Raw genomic sequence first — 17,928 nt, 5'->3', positions numbered from 1 at the left:
TCTTTCGGTGGTTTCTTTTCCTGTCGAACCCCACCCTCTTTCCTAACACGGGTGGTTAGTTTATAGGGCCCCCTCGACTGGTCCCACCAACGTTCCCTCCCCAGTCGTGTTAACCATCACTGCGCCAACCTCATTTTCTTGTGAGCCCCAGTCACATAACGCTTTATAATACGGTGTAGCTGCAGCGCGTTTTGGTATCATCCACCAATTGTGCCCTTTACTGTTTTGCGCTTAATAACGTTTTAACGTTGCGCAGCTATTTCCGGCTTGGTGATTGTTTTTAGTGCTATTGTGTCGCTATGTTGTCTTTCACCAAGCGAAATAAACTCAACTCAACTTCTTTCTGTTGCGATGCCTCTGGAAAAGTTTTCTGGACTTGCGACGCGCACCGGCAAATAAAAGTTAATGAGGACACTTATTATTAAAGTTGTGTTTATTGATACAACAACAAAAAGCCACGAAACGGAAATATTCTGCGACGCCCTTGGTAAATTCAAACTGTGCACCAGGGCGTCGCGACGCACAGTTTGCACAGAACTACTGAATTAACCTATACATGCCAGTGGGACCCATTTATTTCTGCTTGCAAAAACGATTATGTTGTTAAATGCTTTGTACAAATAGGAATCCAATTGAATTGGGTAACATATGAATCTGTTGTAAGCAGGGAGTCGAACCGCTTGTCATATGGGTTCAGGTTCGGTTCGGGTTCACTTGGTTTTGTTTTTAAGGGTTCGGGTTCGGTTCAGGTGTTTAAAAATGTATATTTTCGGGTTATGGTTTTGTTCCGGTTTGGTCAAATTATCCGGTCCGAACCGGTTTGCGGTTTTTAAACCGGTTTAAATTTTTATTCATTTTAATTTAATTGTACCCATCATCTACCTGGCCTAACAAACTCCAAAAGAATTTTGCTGGTACAATGTTATTTTTGACGCGCCCTATAAGTGTTATTTTGCGTATTCGTCAGTGCGCTGCTTTGAACAAAATCACAAAATATAAAACAAACTGCATTTTTTACTGGTTCGGTTCCGGTTCGGGTCCAACGCCAAACAAAATATGCGGTTCAACTCCGGTTCGGGTTTTTAGAAAATCGTAATTAGCGGTTCGGGTTCGGTTCGGGTTTAATGAAATTAACCGCTCAAACCGGTTCGCGGGTTCGGGTTCAGTTCCGGTTCGACTCCCTGGTTGTAAGTATGGCAAATAAGCTTAGTATCAACAAAATTTTAGCTCTTCCGGCAGTTTTTATTTATTTTAATATGCCAACGTTTCGATGTCCCATACGAAACACCTTCATCAGGGTTATGACATAAATTGCAAACATTATTCAAACATTATTTATTATAAAGCGAAAAGGGCGGCGAAAAACACACACAAAAAAGGGATGAGCAAGTTCTCAACAAGTTGACGCAATGAGCAAGTTCTCAACAAGTTTGTTTCTATCTTGCATAAAGAACGGAAATGCATTTCGGATGCAATGTTTCATCAGTTGCACAGCACCGATGGTTCTGCCCCACGGCGTACGGACTGCCAAAAGTCCATAAAACAGATGTGCCCCTTAGGCCAATCGTGTTTTTTGTTGGAAGCCCGACTCGCAACCTCGCAAAATACCTGGCTCGACTATTGGCGCCCTTGGTAGGTAACACAGAACAGGCTACACGGTAAGGAATTCTGAGGAGTTGGTTAAAGCAGTCACAACGCAACGGCCACAGGATAAAGATGAAACGTTGGTTTCGTTTGACGTAGTCTCGTTGTTTACCAACGTACCAATTGACCTGGCACTGAAAATCGCTAAGTCAAGACTGCTGGAGGACTACAGCCTTAAGGATAGAACCAAGTGGTCATATGACGACATCCATCTTGGACTAGAGATTTGTTTGCAGCAGACTTACTGTACATTTGGAGGCCAGTTTTACAAACAAGAGTATGGCACGGCCATGGGCTCTCCAGTTTCGGTGGTAGTTGCCAATATGGTCATGGAGTCGGTGGAAGTACGCGCTCTCCCAACGTTTACCACACCACCACGATTCTGGCAAAGATATGTGGATGATACATTCTGCATCATCAATATTAGCCAGGTTACAGCGTTTCTAGATCACTTAAACAACGTGCAACAAGGAATCGCGTTTACCATGGAATTGCAAACTAACAACCGCCTTCCCTTTCTGGATGTGGAGGCATTACTGGTGTAACGGTTACAACATTATTGTGCAATGTTTATGAAAACGATTGCATGTTATTTCGCAATAACGTTTCACACCACGAAAAGGAAATGGTTACCTTCAGTTCTGCATAGACTAATGTTTATATTTCCGTTTCTATGGTAGTCATAAGTTATTTTCAGCCATTTTTCGGGTTCCAGAAAGATCTAACAGTAAACATAGTGTTTATTCCCTTATGACACATATTTCCGTCGGTATTCGCAATGTTTCCGCAGTTGTGTTTCGTATTAGAACGCGACGTTTCCACCCTGTGAAAAAGCATATGGTGTTCACCAAAAGGCGCTATGGCACTATAAATTACATGGCTACCTTAAAATAAATAATATAAGTAATATGAGAAAAAGAATTCGTACACCGGCTTATGTTTCGCATTGTTATATAAGCGTGGACTTTGATGTTTGCGGCGGGCTATTTTCGGCCTTCTTTTCGTCGTTCTATTTGAGGCTATTGGTGGCTTCTATTTCCACCGGGAAAGCTTCTATTTTTGGCTTCTATTTTTATCCCATGTGGAAGTGTAGCTGATTTGGACGTTCGCCTTTAATGTTATTCAAGAATACAAAGAAAGAAGAGACATATGTGTGACTGTTAATCAGTCAGCTGTTATTAAGATGCAAAGATCAGACTCTCCAAATAATTTCCAATGAACATCATAGTTTACATTGTAGCCGCCATTCACAAGTCGTCATCGAGGCAGGTCGGGCTACACTGGCAACAGACGGGAGACTTTCCACGCGAGTGTACCACAAACCAACGAGCACCAGGCGCTACTTGCATTTTACGTCTCACCATCCTCTACACCACAAGAGAGCTGTGGTAAAAGCGCTAACAGATCAGGCCCGAAGGTTGACCACAGAACCCGGAATGCTCCAAACCGAATTACGATGGGTACACCGGGCCCTGCGGTTAAATGGCTACCCGAACTGGATCCTCCGTGACCGAAGAACCACGGGTGCTCGGAAAAAGATTCAGTCCAAAGAGCGTGCTTTTGTTACCTTGCCATACATTCCCAAGTTAACAGACGTAATCCGTCGCATGTTAATCGACTTTGGGGTCTCGGTAGGGATTAGACCAGTCAACACACTACATCAGATGCTGTCGCACCCCATTGATACAAACGCGGCAAGGGGTGTGGTGTACGCAATCCCATGTCAACAGTGCAAGGAGATTTACATTGGCGAAACAAGAAGGTCTCTGAATACGCGCCGTAAAGAACATGAAACGGATGTAGCAAAGAAAGATGCTAAAAAATCGGCATTAGCACAACATGCTACTGTCCTCAATCACACCATAAACTTCTCTGCTGCCCAGGTGTTAGCGAGAGAAACCGACTTTCACATGCGAGGTTTCCTGGAGTCGTGGAACATACATTCTCATACCAACACGATGAACGTTAAAACGGATGTTCTAATGCCGATAACTTATCGGTCGCTTTTGCACCATTGAGCTAGGTGTTATCACTCGACCATTGGTGCGCACTGCGTTTTTTCCACCGCCCTTTTTGTGTGTGTGTTTAGCCGCCCTTTTCGCTTTATAATAACTTGTGTTTGCAATTTATGTCATTACCCTGATGAAGGTGTTTCGTATGGGACATCGAAACGTTGGCATATTAAAATAAAAAAAACTGCCAGAAGAGCTAAAATTTTGTTGATACGTTATGCCTGGCAGCAACAGTGTATTCATGGCAAATAGTGTTTGTGGATAAGCATCAAATAGGATCTACTACATATAATTCCCTACAAGTGTTTATATTTAAAAACAACAGTAAATGCCACAACGGAAAGTGTTGTCACTAGTACCTTTCAAAGACACAGTGCAGGAAGGTATGTGTCAGTGCATAAAATTTGTATTGGATTTAGACATAATATATATTTGTAATTGTGGCTGCCATTTCCTGAAATGGGCATGTGTTTGTACAGTTTTGACTAAATAGGCTTTTTTTCATATTGATACAAGAACAAGTGATTCAGGTATAGTCAATGTTTTAAACAGGATGGGCGGCTGTCTGTAGTTGTTCACTGCACATTTAGACCTTGGTTTAACCCATGATTTACCCATATACTCTGATACAAGTAGTAAAAGAGTAACAGGCCAATGAGACTGCTCTACATGATCTGAAACATGATTTAGTGCAGTGGTGTTTAACCATTTTTGCAAAATCAGCCCTGTTTGTGGCTTAGGATAAAAATCGCCCCCTATGAGATTAATATTTTGTATGAAATACGGCTGTTATCAAATAAAGGCTTTTAATTTTTTAAATTAAAAAGAGTCATTATTAAATAAGGATAGTTGAAATTACTAAACAAAGTTTGTTTAGCAATAAACAAAAAGCTCTCAGTCATTAAATCTAGGCTCCTAATTTTTTGTTTAAAATAAAACCACACCAATGTGTTTAAGTAAATTGATTTTGTGCGTATATTGAGGTTTACTGCATAGGAAAAAAATATTTTATGAAATTAAATAAGTAAAAAATTAATTGATAAATTTTCAAATAATTAAAAATAAAAAATAATAAATTTTTTTAAATAGTCAAATAATTATTTATTTGATAACAGCCCTAGTATAAAAGTGCTTGCCTCTCATGCAGAGGTGAGTAATTAGGTTCAATCAGCAGCCCTAAAGGTAACAATCAAAACCTAAAACACTATATACGGATCTGTTCATAAGTTTAATGGTGAAAATAACGGCCCAAATAGACGTAAAAAGCGACATGCTTTATTGTTCAAACGTTTCGGCAAATGCTCATGCCATCATCAGTGATATGAAAGCCACATCAATTGCACCCATTTATATACACTTTAGTCGCATAAAAGAATGATAATGCGGTGGTTGATGTCGCCAAGGTATGGTAGTTTGATGCAACTAAATTTGGTGTTGGAATCCAAATCTGTGGACTTAGCTACATTGAGGTAGCGTCTGTTTAACACCAACCTAATACACCTGGATACGAACTTGGCCGGATATCCATTTTGAAGTAGAAAGCCTTTGATGCGCATAAACCGTTTTTATGCGACGCTTGTTTCGCACCTTTTTATCATTCTTTTATGCGACTAAAGTGTATATAAATGGGTGCAATTGATGTGGCCTTCATATCACTGATGATGGCATGAGCATTTGCCGAAACGTTTGAACAATAAAGCATGTCGCTTTTTACCTCTATTTGGGCCGTTATTTTCACCATAAAACCTAAAAATTTGTTAATTTCATCTAGTTTATTTTAGAAAAGTTTGTTACATCATAGAGAGGATAATACTACCAATATGCACTAACATTCATCTTCGTTTGTCATTTAAGTATGAAACAAAGGGGTATTATTCAACCGGAGAGACTTTTGTATATTCCACATAAAGTTACACTAGATTTACCTAATTAAAAGTATACTTTGCAGTTTGCAACTCCTCTAAAGGCAGTCACAAAGTAAAAAAGGTGGAGAACCACTGCGGCAGAGTATTTCAAAGTTTATTTCATTCTACATCAGGGGTCACCAAACTTTTTTCACTGCTGGCCGGATAAGTTTAATAATGATTCGCGTGGGCCGCATAATTTACATGTCCTAGCGCAGGGGCGGGCAACATACGGATCCGGCCCGCGACGGGATTTTGAGCGGCCCGCAGACAGTTTCTGGTCTTACATGATAATGTGGCCCGCGGCCACAGTCTGCGGCAATCCCTCACTACTTGCTTACTGCGTCAAATTATAGTTGTAACGGACAGTAACGCTCCCCAATAGCAAAAAAACTTTTCCGCCGTTGTTACCATTGCACCATACATCCATTGTTACGACATAACTGCCAACCTTTTGTGTGGCCTGCTTTCACGGTTTCCTTTGTTGCCACACGTGTAGCCTAGCTAGTGTTTCAGTAGTATCTAAGTCTGTGGTGTATGCATTAAATTTGCTGTGGTGAATAATTTTATTTTCTATAGTTCGATTATTTGGACTGTATTGTAATTGTGACGTTCTTGATTGTATTTGTTTTAGGTGGTCAAAAATCCGTTTTAAATCACTGGCTAAATACGCGATTAATGTATCGATTCAGGCATCCGGCCCTTCAGTGCTTCATTTTCCCATATCAGGCCCGCCGACTGGAGAAGTTGCCCGCCCCTGCCCTAGCCGCCTTCTTTCCAAACTTAGCCTGTGAGCATGGGCGTCCGCAGCGGGGGGCAAGAGGGGGCACGTGCCCCCCCCCCCCCCCCCCCTGGAAAAAAGAAAAACGCAAACGGTCGGAGAATCCGCAACTTAAAACAAAACACAATAAACATTCGCACAGTGTTATACAAAAACTATTCCTGGAACGTAAATTGAAGACGCCGTGGGTCTCCACCCCTTTATTACAAGTGTAACTGTAACAGAACAGAATAAGGTTTTACAACAAATTAAATGAATCGAACATCATTACTTAACAATAGTTCGGTAACAAGCGTATTATTACGTCATTGATGGATGTGTCAAACAGGCATTATGTGATATCTTCACTGTATTTGTTACATCTGATAAGGTTCGTCAATGTAAATCCTACTTCCGTTAAAAAGTATTTGCCAACCTACCGCATACTTCAGTGATGTTTAATATTGTGTTTATTGTATTATTTTGCTACTTTGGGATTGGCAAGAATGAGTAGCACAGTCAGATGATCTTTGTTCTGAAATACCGTTTATCGAACGGCGATGTGACGATAGTTTTGCCCTCCCCTGTATTTTTTCCTGCGGACGCCCATGCCTGTGAGGCTTTTTTATGGGGCGCGAAAATGGCCTTTCTGCAATCCCATTTAAAATCTGATGATGCGACTGTTAAACTGCATAGTTAGTCTCATCTTACGAGCAATACTTGTATATTACATCACAAGTTACCAAAGAAGGCAATTGTTTGCGCACAATTAACACTTGTGGTCTTGTTTGTGACATAACAAACTGGCTTTTGATCAATTCTGGGCATTGTTATCCTATGAAACCAGGTAATATCAATTTTACATTTCGCGACAGGCAAACTTTCTGATGATGCTTGTCTTGTTTTTTGAAAACAACATACATCGTAGGTTCGCCTTAAGCTACTGTCAAGTTAGTTCCAATCGTTAGAAAAAGCCACTTCAACACTGATAAGTTGTGAAAAAAAGTTTGTTTGCGCGCACACAGAGCCACGTTGCCAGTATTCTTGTAAACTACGCATATGTCGCCCAGAAATTGTTGATGCACTAAAAGTCAAGGCAATCTCTAATGCGAAATTGCGAACAAATAAAGTAAGTACAGCCGACTATATAGTGCTGGGGTCACCAAACTACGGCCCGCCATCCCATTTTTTAGGTTTGCCAAAACGTATTGATAACTTTCTTACTGTCAAAAATTAATCTACTCCTTACGAAAGTTTACTGTTACGACATGGAAAATTAATATTACCAACTTTCATAGGATTGCAACGGCCAGGATTGATCCAAAACCAGTTTATTACGTCACAGACAAAACAAAAAGTGTTAATTGTGCGCAAACAATTGCCTTATTGCAGTAGTTCTCTAACTGTGCGTCGCGATGCCCTGGTGCGTCGTTTCAATTTTCCAAGCGTCGCAGAATAGTTCTGTTTTGTGGCTTTTTGTTGTTGTATCAATAAACACAACTTTAAGAATAAGTTTCTTCACTAACTTTTGTTTGCTGGTGCGTCGATCGCAAGTCCAGAAAACTTTTCCAGAGGCGTCGCAACAAAAAAAAGTTTGAAAACCACTGCTTTATTGTGTTACTTGTGACGTAATATACAAGCATTCCTTGTAAGATGAGACTAACTATTTAATTTAACAGGTTTTAAATGGGTTTTTAAAAAGAACATATCTTGGCGCCGCCATAAAAATCGCCTCGTGGGCTAAGTTTGAGAAGACGGCACTAGGGCATGTAAACTATGCGGCACGCGCGAATTGGGACTAAACGTATCCGGCCCGCAGTGGAAAAAAGTTTAGTTAATACAACTGGACATCCATTTTCAGAGTTCGAAATCAGCGCCGACATAATTCCAATGCATTCATTTCCAATTGTTTGCAAGTGAAAACTGCCATAATGTGCTGCGCCCCCCTTGCGAACCCTTCACGCCCCCCTAGGGGGGCGCGCCCCCCAGTTTAAGAACCCCTGTTATAGATATTGGTCTAAAGATGGTCCATGTGAATTTTGACCCCGTTTGATCCCTCGGTTCACCCACAGCCCCCCAAAACGTACCATTTTAAAAACACCTATACTTGCTAAAGCAGATGATTCTGGAGTTTCATACTTTTTTAATTGGTACATTGCAGCGTATTTTAAAGTATTTTGTAACTTGAAGTTGTATATATCCATTTTCACCCCTTTAAATATTTGTTTGTTTGTTCACATGTTAATGAGGTCAGAAATACAAGACTTGACCTGCTGAAATTTTAAACAGCTGTGGATAGGGTGCTCCTTGTTGGCTGTTAAAAATTTCAGTGCAATCGGCTCAGTAATTACTCTTACAGCCCCAAATATGTTTTTACATGCTGTCTTTTGTCAAATTTGTGCTCGCTCAGTGCACAGCTGACGCAATGGGAGTGATTGACGATAGTGACGCATGGAAAAATGCCTCTGCTTCATGCATGAATGCAGTCGTCACTTGACCATTTTCTCACTGGTTGGAATTAAGATGTTACGATGTTAGTTATATTGCGCTGTAAACGTTAATGTAGGTCAACTTAGTTGTGTTTCGAAACGCAGAGCGACAACGCAGCACGATTTGTTAAACCTGTGTAATGTGACTTCTCAAACTGAAAGCGTTAATAAAACTGTTTCAGAACAGGTTTTGGACAAAAAAAACCCAGCTAAGCAATCGTATTATTGGTATGTATAAACTTAACGGCGCCAGGGAACGCTATGTCTGGATTAAAAATCATAATTCAACAAACAAAGGGCTATTAAGGAGAAAAAATGTTGAAAGTTTGTTAAAAGTTTGAATAGTTGGACTCATAATTTTCCACCTCGTGAAAACAACGCGCAACTCCATGTCGAAAAAAAGTCCAATTAGGCAGAAAAGCGCAAACCTGCCCACTGAAAAGCGAATATCTCGGCCTCGCGCATAACTGGACGTGCTATCAGGCAGTCTTTTTGCACTGTGCAATTAAGATATGTTTGCAGATCATTTAAAAACATTAGTTGTCCAATTGTTGTATCACGCAGGTATGCGTCTTATGGCAGTTAACGACAGGCCCCTCCTGCTGCGATCAGTGCCATATCTTTATCTGACAACATTCGCACGCCGCAGCGACGCTAACCTCTTTTGTAATTTGTATGGTGCTTTGCATTGACCCCAAATTCATACTTACCATATGCACGCGCCATTCATCCTGTTACGAATTCAAAATATATGTGTGTGTGCTTGCAAAAACAATTATGTTATAACAGGCCACAAAAATATTGGTAGAATACTGAATGTATCCATCAAATATATATCTCTTACAATTATGAATGGTGCGTAAATACGGCACAGTTTCTGTAAAATGGAGTATGTAGGAAAACCGCTATTTCAGTTGGCAAAAAGTTAGTGGAATTATACAATTGCACCTTAATAATACTGTTACACAATTGCCTATGCATCAGTGTGGCACCCCATTCCCAGAACTGATTATGTTTATGTGGTTAAGCGCCAGTTCAAACCAGATGCCCAATTCATTGCATCAAAAAACTGTATGTGGTTAAACATTACATAGGCTGAAGTATACAGAAATTGTTTAAATAAAGGTATTCCTGCATTGCTAAAAAAGATTGCCAAAAAGACACGCTAAACTTTGCTAATAGTGATATTACCTTCTTGTTGACCCTGACCATGAAAAAAATAGTCATTCTTTAATGCAACGTTTTTTTCTGTTGTTGTCTTCAGCATCAACTGACACAGATAAAAAGTGAGCAAGAAAAAGATATACTCAATCTCAAAAACAAGTTAAATATACAAAGAGCTTTATGGGAGAGTGAACATGAAATGCATTGTTTTAAGGTTTGTACCCTAACACACAGTCTTGACATTGGTACTATGATTGGTGTATGGGGGAACATATTGTTTTTGTCCATATTTTTTTCTGTCTAATCAATGCTGCATTTGGTCAATAAAGATTGCTTCAATTGTTTTCAAATTTGCATAGATGTTAGTTATTAATTCAAAAATTTGATCCTCATGAAGTTTGACCTCGAATGAACCAGCGCTTCACCCACACATCCCTAAAACGTAATTTGTTTTAAACGGCTGTCCTGACTAAAGTACATAATCAAGGAGTTTGATGCTTTGTTGTTTGGTGCAATTTACGGTGTTCTAAAAAATTTTCTAACTGTTTATTGGATTCACCCCTTAAACCCCTAAATAATTGGTTTTAATTTTAGACCAGAAATACACGCCCTAATGTGCTGAAATTTCAAACAATTGTTTACAGTAGGTTTCTTAATTAGTATTTAAAATTTTGCCTTAATCGGCCAAATGGTTTCCTTTACAGCCCATAATATGTGTACACTGTCAGTCAGATAGAAGTCCCAAGGGAGTAACTCACTGGTTTATGATTAGGGCAGTTTAATGCAGAGTTGGATAGCTCCGCTTGACATACGGACAGACGTTTTACAAGACAGTCGTTTCGGTGATTAGAAATCAGCTGTAATTGCGCAGCAATGCCATTTTTTTAAGTTATCATGCGCATTTTCAGTTTGGGCGAAGGTTTTCACACCACTCTATAAACAAGCTTCGATTTTGTATATGTCAGGCAAAACTTTGTTGATCAACATAAAGATAAAAAAATAAACTTGACTTTTTCGAAAGCCGCAATAAATTGTCTTTAAATTCTCGTTGTCAGCTTGGCCGTGACATGACGATGGGTCACTAAAGGTCAACTTGTAGGTTTAACAAACAAAGTTACGAACGATTTTTCGTCCTAACAAAGCTTCTTTATTTTTGACAAATCAATTCAAGAATCAATACTTTAGTCATTTATAAATTACGCAACAATATATTGTTGAACACTAAGGACTGCATGCTATTAAAAACGGTATCAAAAGGTCATTAAACGGTCGTTTGGTGTCTGCACCTTGGGAGGTTACTACAGGTCAATAGTAACCATTTTGTGAAACAAAGTCAAGTGAAAAACAATTTGATATGTATACCTTTGTGGCGAATGGAATTTTAATTTAAAGTGTCTATAGTACAATTGTTTAAAGGCTTTCTAGGAAAATTTGTGTTTAAAAACTGACCTTGGACGACGATATCAAGGTCAAAGCAAGAGATTAAATTGAAAGTATTTTTGCGTTTACCGTTTTTGAAATTATATGACAATAATGAAGCAAAAAGAATACGGACAAAACTTTTTTAAAGTTGGGTTAATGCTTTCTAATAATTTGTCCTTAAGGGTCCAAAAGTATCTGCAACATTTGTTTATCGTAAATCCGCACAAACACACGGGTGGAGACCCATTCATCTTTGTTTGCGAAAAAAAAAATCATATGTGTAGATCAAATAATGTGTATAATAAATTGGTAAGTACGATATAAAATGGAAGTCTATTATAAAGCCACCCTTCTAGTTACACTTGGACTTCTTTGCCTTGTAAAACAAGACATAGGGACAAAATTTCTATGAACAATCCCTAACCCGAATATAGCTGCACAAGTAGAAACATATTACATAGGTAAATGGTGTCACTTTAGGGTGTGTTTTGGAAACACATGGCGAATCTGTTTTAGTTGCAATTTTCTAAACAATTACCGGCCTTCTTCCCTCATGGCGGTGGTGTCCAAATGTGGTCGGCTGCGACATTTCCCTTGGCCTGTGGGTGTTGTTGCAAATTGTGTTACGTATGGCCCGACATAGTTTGGACTAAATTTTTGGGTTGTGGCAACTTTACACTTTTTCATGGAACTTTATTTACCGGAAGTATACATAGTGCTGGCGCAGCAAAATCCCAAAATTTTCTTTAATCCCGTATATTTGTGTTCAAATTCTACAGTTAAAAACTTCACAAAAAAAGTGGCCTACTGGCATTTTCACCTGATGAAAATTGGCCCCCATTCAAAAAAGTTTGGACACCCCTGCCTTGTGGGATACAATTTGCTTTTACGTGATTTGTTGTTGTATTTCGTTTTGTTTTTTACCTGCTGTTTGTCCACACATTAAAATGTTTGATGTTTAAGCTCGTGTTTTTTCCCTGTATAATATGTTCCATGTTGCTGTAGCTCTGCAGTACATGAGAGATTTATTATGGGTCCCCTTAGACACATATTGATTTCACTCTAATTGTTTGTTTTTTTATTGTTTTTTTCTTTGTTGTTTTTTCTTCCCAAAATTTGTCCGACTCGTTTTTCCATCAAATGTTTGATGGATTTATATGAAATTTACACAGATGGTAAGTTAGATATAGTTATGTAGATGTGCATCCCACTTTGTTTTTGTTGATAGCCCCAGTATTTAGCCCGCTAGCCCCCTAAAATGGGTATTTCCCCCCCAAAGTTTGATCGACTCGTTTTGCCATCAAATGTTTGATGGATTTGGCTGAAACTTACACATACTTCGTTTTCATGGCCACTTTATGGCCGAGTGACCATATTTGGAAGTGACACAAACGACGCACGGACAAATACATGGCCAAACGCGGTTTTCGTATGTCCTTCCCGTGGGGATGGACATACGGTTTATGGCCGTCTTTACATGGCCATTGCGCCGAGCGCTCAGGTTCAGGTGTTTTGTTACCAGTGCAAAAATGAAACGATTGTTAAGTTTAAGTTATTTCCAAATGTTTTTATCATTATCGGAACGTAATAAATTGTAACAAGCAGCTTATTGAATTTTTTACCCCCGTGGATTTGGGATCTGGCCGATGGATTGAACTCTTGACTGGTTATGCATCATAAGTAATGAAATGTCTGTCAGTGCAAACTTCCTGAAGTCAGTTTTACTTTAGTATTAAACACATGTTGCTTAGCATTTTAACCCCATGGACGTAATGGTAAAGAACTAGCACTTTAGTTGAGACATGTTAACATGTTAGTAGAGAACCAGAAATATTTAATTGCTAAGTTCTGTCAAGGAAGCTCACCAAGACCCAAAGTGTTAAAAAACATACACTGAGGAGATGACCAAGGTAAATTTACAATTATCTTTTTTCAATAATATTGTATTTCTGATGCAGCCAGGCATGATTTTAATAATTGTTCTGTGTGCAGGAACTGCTAGCATTTTGAGGCATTATGTGCCTGAAGAATTTGCAAGAAACTTCAAAACCTTTGGCATTCAACTTTTAGATGTTTTGGAAACCCAAATACAAGAGAATGATAAGACCTACTCATCCCTTCGTTCCCTAAAAGATCAGGCACGACGCTTGTGCACTCATAGCGACGACTGCGAGGCGGAACTGGCAAAGGTTCGCAAAGCCTTGAAATTTAACTGCTACCCCAACTGGATTCTCTGCGATCAACGGGCAACTTGCCCCAAACAGGTGATGCTTTCAAAAACAGACAATTTTGTGACACTTACATACCGAAACTGACGGATATTTTACAGCGTATGTTGCATGACTTTGGCATAGCGGTTGGCGTCCAACCTGCTAATACTCTCCGCAAGCTACTGATTCACCAGACAGATTCAATCAATACCTTTCAACAACGAGGTGTTGTATATTCTATTCCCTGCGCCAAGTGCCGTTAATATACGCTATATCGGGGAGACTGGAAGGTCACTTAACACCTGCCGAAAAGAACATCAACGGGATATTGCCAACAGCGACGTGAAGAAGTCGGCCCTTTCCAATCACGCGGTATCACAAGACTATTTCTTGAGTCATACTCATGGAATATTCACCAGCGGGGCAACACAATGAACATTGAAACCGACGCAATGCTTTCAGCGTGCTACCGGCACCTGCCTGAAGATTGGAGGCCCAATCACTCGTTATCGCGCGGTGTTTTCGTTGCGCTGTGACGTGCGTGCGTTCCATTCTTTTTTCCTTTGTTCATCACACACTGTACTATTCGCATTCAGCGTTATTTACCCTGATGAAGACGACCTGTATAGGATGTCGAAATAAAATTACTTTGCCAGAAGAGCTCTATACTTGTTACATGAAAAATTGTCAACTTTTTTTAAATCCTTGGTTTTGTTCAAGAAAGTGTATGTAGATTGTGTGTTTGATTTGTATCATTTTTTTACAAAAAGCATTTGAATATGAATATAATCAACAAAGTGTTTTGGGCCAAACTATTTAGCAAGATGGCAAAGACGTTGTCTTAAATGGCCACCAGCATCACCTAATGTTTTCCTTACGTTGTTACATATGTCATAGTTTGCTACTGAAAATTTGGCTATTGTTTCTAAAACCATTTTGTGACAACTAATAGTTATTGCCGGAAAAGTTATTATTTTGAAGCAATGGTAGTGTGGAAAATTATCAAGATTTTATTTAATGTGTACCATGGTTACATGCAACAAACGTGTTTGCTCTTGGTTTGTATGGAAAAAAACACGCCTTAAATTATACATCATACTATTTCTACTAGTTAAATAACTTAGAAAAATGAAAACACATTTTTTCAAATGTTTTTAAAAAATATTACTGTAGTTACTGTAAAAAATGGTTATTTTAGAAACCTGTGATCAATGTTACCCCAAGCACAAAGAAAACATCCTTGCGAAGTAATTCAACTAAAATTTTATCTCAATCTTACCCAAAACACAGTACACCAAAGTTGGTTTCCAAATTGTCTTCAGCTCAGTGGGTAAGTTAATAATTCAGGAAAAACATTTTCAGGATAAACTTGCAATAAAAAAGAGGTAAACGTTTTTTAATTATTGTAGCTTATTGAAATTTTTAACCGAACAATGTAATAAAAGACAATCTTAAAAACGTTTACATAAAGATGGATTTGTTTTGCATTTAGGTCAAGCAAAGTCATTCTCTTCGAACAACAAAAAAAAGACGGACAAGTGGCAAAAGCCATACTGCAGTTCATCAAACACGTCCATCTGAAAACTGGTTTGAAAATGACAAAGTATTTGGATTTTTTGATTGAAAAACGACTGTTGTGCAGTTAAACAATTCTTTTTCCACTTAACTTTAAAATAATCAAGTTGCCAAAATATGTCTTATAGAAAAAAATTAGGATAAAACTTATAAAATTGTATGGTGTAAATAACATATGTTTAGTATCTACTTAACAAAAAAATTCCAGAAAACTACTGCTTGTTTTTATGTACATTTTACTGATTCATATATTTTGACTTTAAATGTAACCTAATGACACATAATAAAAGCTGATTAAAAACTTTTATGAGGGTAATGCCTTGACAGTGCTTTTGGTACATGGTATAATCATCTTTGAGTTTCTGTAAAATGTTTCAGCTAATCTATTTACCAAAAAAGGGTGGTTGTTAATTTAAATCAAACTTCTAGCAGATAAATTCTCCCCAAAAAATTGTGCTGATCTGAATGTTTGGTAAAGAAAAAATGAATCAAGTAGTTTTAATGAAAACTAAACTTTGCGAAATGCTTGCCCCTGTTTACGAAGAGTGCAGCGAAAGTGAAAAGTAAATTTATGGGGCAGAAATTGCTAATCTAAAAATTAAAGTGTACTAGTTACTTTCTTGTCATGTATTTAAAAAATGAGCATTGGCTTCCTGTAATGCTTTAAAACTGGTGCGTAAAAAAGACTTTAAACATAAGAAATACAGCTTTTCAAATGAGTGGACTAAATTTGCTTGATGAGAAAAAATGATCACATAGTCAGAATTGGCATAACATTACAAACATAATTAAGTGTAAAAAGGTGAGGGACACAACTAATGCCTTATGACAAAACTCACTGTAACTACAGTTACACCGTGTTGTAAATGGGGTTCTTTCTACCCAACACTGCACAGCTATTTCCGGCTTGGTGAATATTTGTAGCAGGATTTGTTTCACATGGCAAAATAAACTAAAAAAAACAGTGGTGTGGTTAGCGTCAACATGCCCCAAAACTGTTTTTTGTCAAAAAACTAGGTCAATGTGCTGAACATGTAAGGGTTTCTAAAATAGGGAATAATAAGTTTTATTCAATGTATTTTGTAACAAATCAAAATGTTTTTTAACATTTAACTGGAAAATAGTTTACAAAGACGATTGAAAGAGCAAGATAGTTTTAGTTTTCTTTTGTCATTGCTGTTCAAACAGCACATATAAGTGCCTTTTAAACATTTTGTATGAGCGAACCTAGGTCTGTTTGCCAAGTTTATGCTCTAAAATTAACTTGGCATATGCCCAAAACTTAATTTATGCAGGCAATGGGTTCAACTTATTTTGTGTGTACACTGTGTGGTGTTTTTTTCACACACCCCAAAAACAGTTTGTTGTTATAATTTCATTTTAAAGATTAAAAAATAGAATAGCAATAAATTAATTCAAATGGCAATGCACAGAACAAAAGCATATACTAAGGTAACATTAAAAAACACAATGATACAGCAGTTTAAAAGAAACAATCATTAAAAAATAAATAAATAAGGCTTAAAAGTACAAAACTGCATGTACAATTTAATTTTAGCACAAGCTTGCACAATGAAATGCTAAATGTTTTGAAATGCTAGCAAAATCTTGACTTGGCATACTTTTTTATCATTTTGTTGTGTGATGTTGGATGCTGTTTTCATTGAAAAATTTCTTGTCACAAATGTATTTTGTATCGTTGAAAAACATGTCCTAAAAAAGCATGAATATTTTTTGACAAAAAGTATGACTTTGCCGAATGGTTAATCCCAGGGTTGGGTAAAGAGTCATATTAGACAAGTGTCAAGTCAAGTCAGTAGGGCAGTGGTTCCCAAACTATGCGCCGCGAGATGTCATTAGGTGTGCCGCAAAAAATATTGAAATTAAAATCAATCAAGTAGAATAGTAGTACCAGGTGCTTAGACCGCTAGGCCAACATGCTCCACATCTCTGTGATGTTCAACTGGGCTATTTAACTATAAGAGTGACCTGTATAGCGGCTTTATGACCCCATAGTTAGTGCCTTTGTTAGCTAATTTGCTGTGCCAATTAAAACTGAAATAAAAAAATTCAAATATATTTTTATTCAAATGTTCGAAGTGCGCCAAATAATTTTTGTTTTTTCTAAAATGCGCCTTCAAAGAAAAAAGTTTGGGAACCACTGCAGTAGGGTGTTAGAGTCCCAAGTCAAGTCAAAAGGAGTTCGAGTCTCAAGTCAAGTCATTAGTGGTTCGAGTCAAGGCAAGTCCTAAAAAGTTTTTGGAAGAAAAGGTTTGGATAGTTATTCTATTTGAATGGTTCATCGCGACTTTTTTGCCCTAAAACGGACACTACCTCATTACAGTGAACAAAACCCATCAACGGCGGCCCTTTCTTTGAGTGGGGGTCAACTATAATGAAGCACGTTATTTGACACTTATTAAACAGCGTGGATAAGAACATCAAACCTCCCAAAGGAGTTTTTAAAAACCCGAAATTCATATTTTAATGTATGCGCAAGAACGTTTGTACAGTAATATAAGCGCTTTAAAGCGAATACCTGGTCTTGACATGCACTGGATGCACATACCGTAGGCATATTTTCAAAATGTAATATATTTCGCATATGGGGCTTTTTTAACCAATCACAGGAACGGATTTTTGCGGACTTTCGTTACGTCATGTAGGCCGTTGCATAGTGGTTTACTTTGTGTATTTTCGATGTTGTAAGGTCGTCACTGTTTTTTCAAGTCAAAAAAATATTTTATT

At 38.1% G+C, this 17,928-nt stretch overlaps 1 protein-coding gene across 2 annotated transcripts in view; it reads left to right on the top strand.

Annotated features, from left to right (window-relative positions):
• The window catches only part of LOC145237525 (uncharacterized), an 84,707-nt gene extending 69,222 nt beyond the window's left edge, over positions 1 to 15,485 (top strand). Inside the window, exons 14-16 of one of the 2 annotated variants that reach the window (XM_080100423.1) lie at positions 10,074 to 10,187; positions 14,804 to 14,935; positions 15,098 to 15,485. In XM_080100423.1, the coding sequence (XP_079956549.1) occupies positions 10,074 to 10,187; positions 14,804 to 14,935; positions 15,098 to 15,229 (378 nt within the window). In that variant the 3' untranslated portion in view covers positions 15,230 to 15,485. Of the gene's footprint in view, positions 1 to 1,346; positions 2,795 to 10,073; positions 10,188 to 14,803; positions 14,936 to 15,097 lie in introns of those variants that run through there. The other variant, XM_080100424.1, reaches the window with a different exon arrangement.
• The last annotated feature ends 2,443 nt before the right edge of the window (positions 15,486 to 17,928 follow it).

This window comes from Phallusia mammillata, chromosome 7, assembly GCF_965637545.1.
Source record: "Phallusia mammillata chromosome 7, kaPhaMamm4.hap1.1, whole genome shotgun sequence".
In the NCBI taxonomy this organism is placed as follows: domain Eukaryota; kingdom Metazoa; phylum Chordata; class Ascidiacea; order Phlebobranchia; family Ascidiidae; genus Phallusia; species Phallusia mammillata.
The sequence above is the reverse complement of the archived record's forward strand: the minus strand, read 5'-3'. Positions and strand labels throughout refer to the sequence as shown.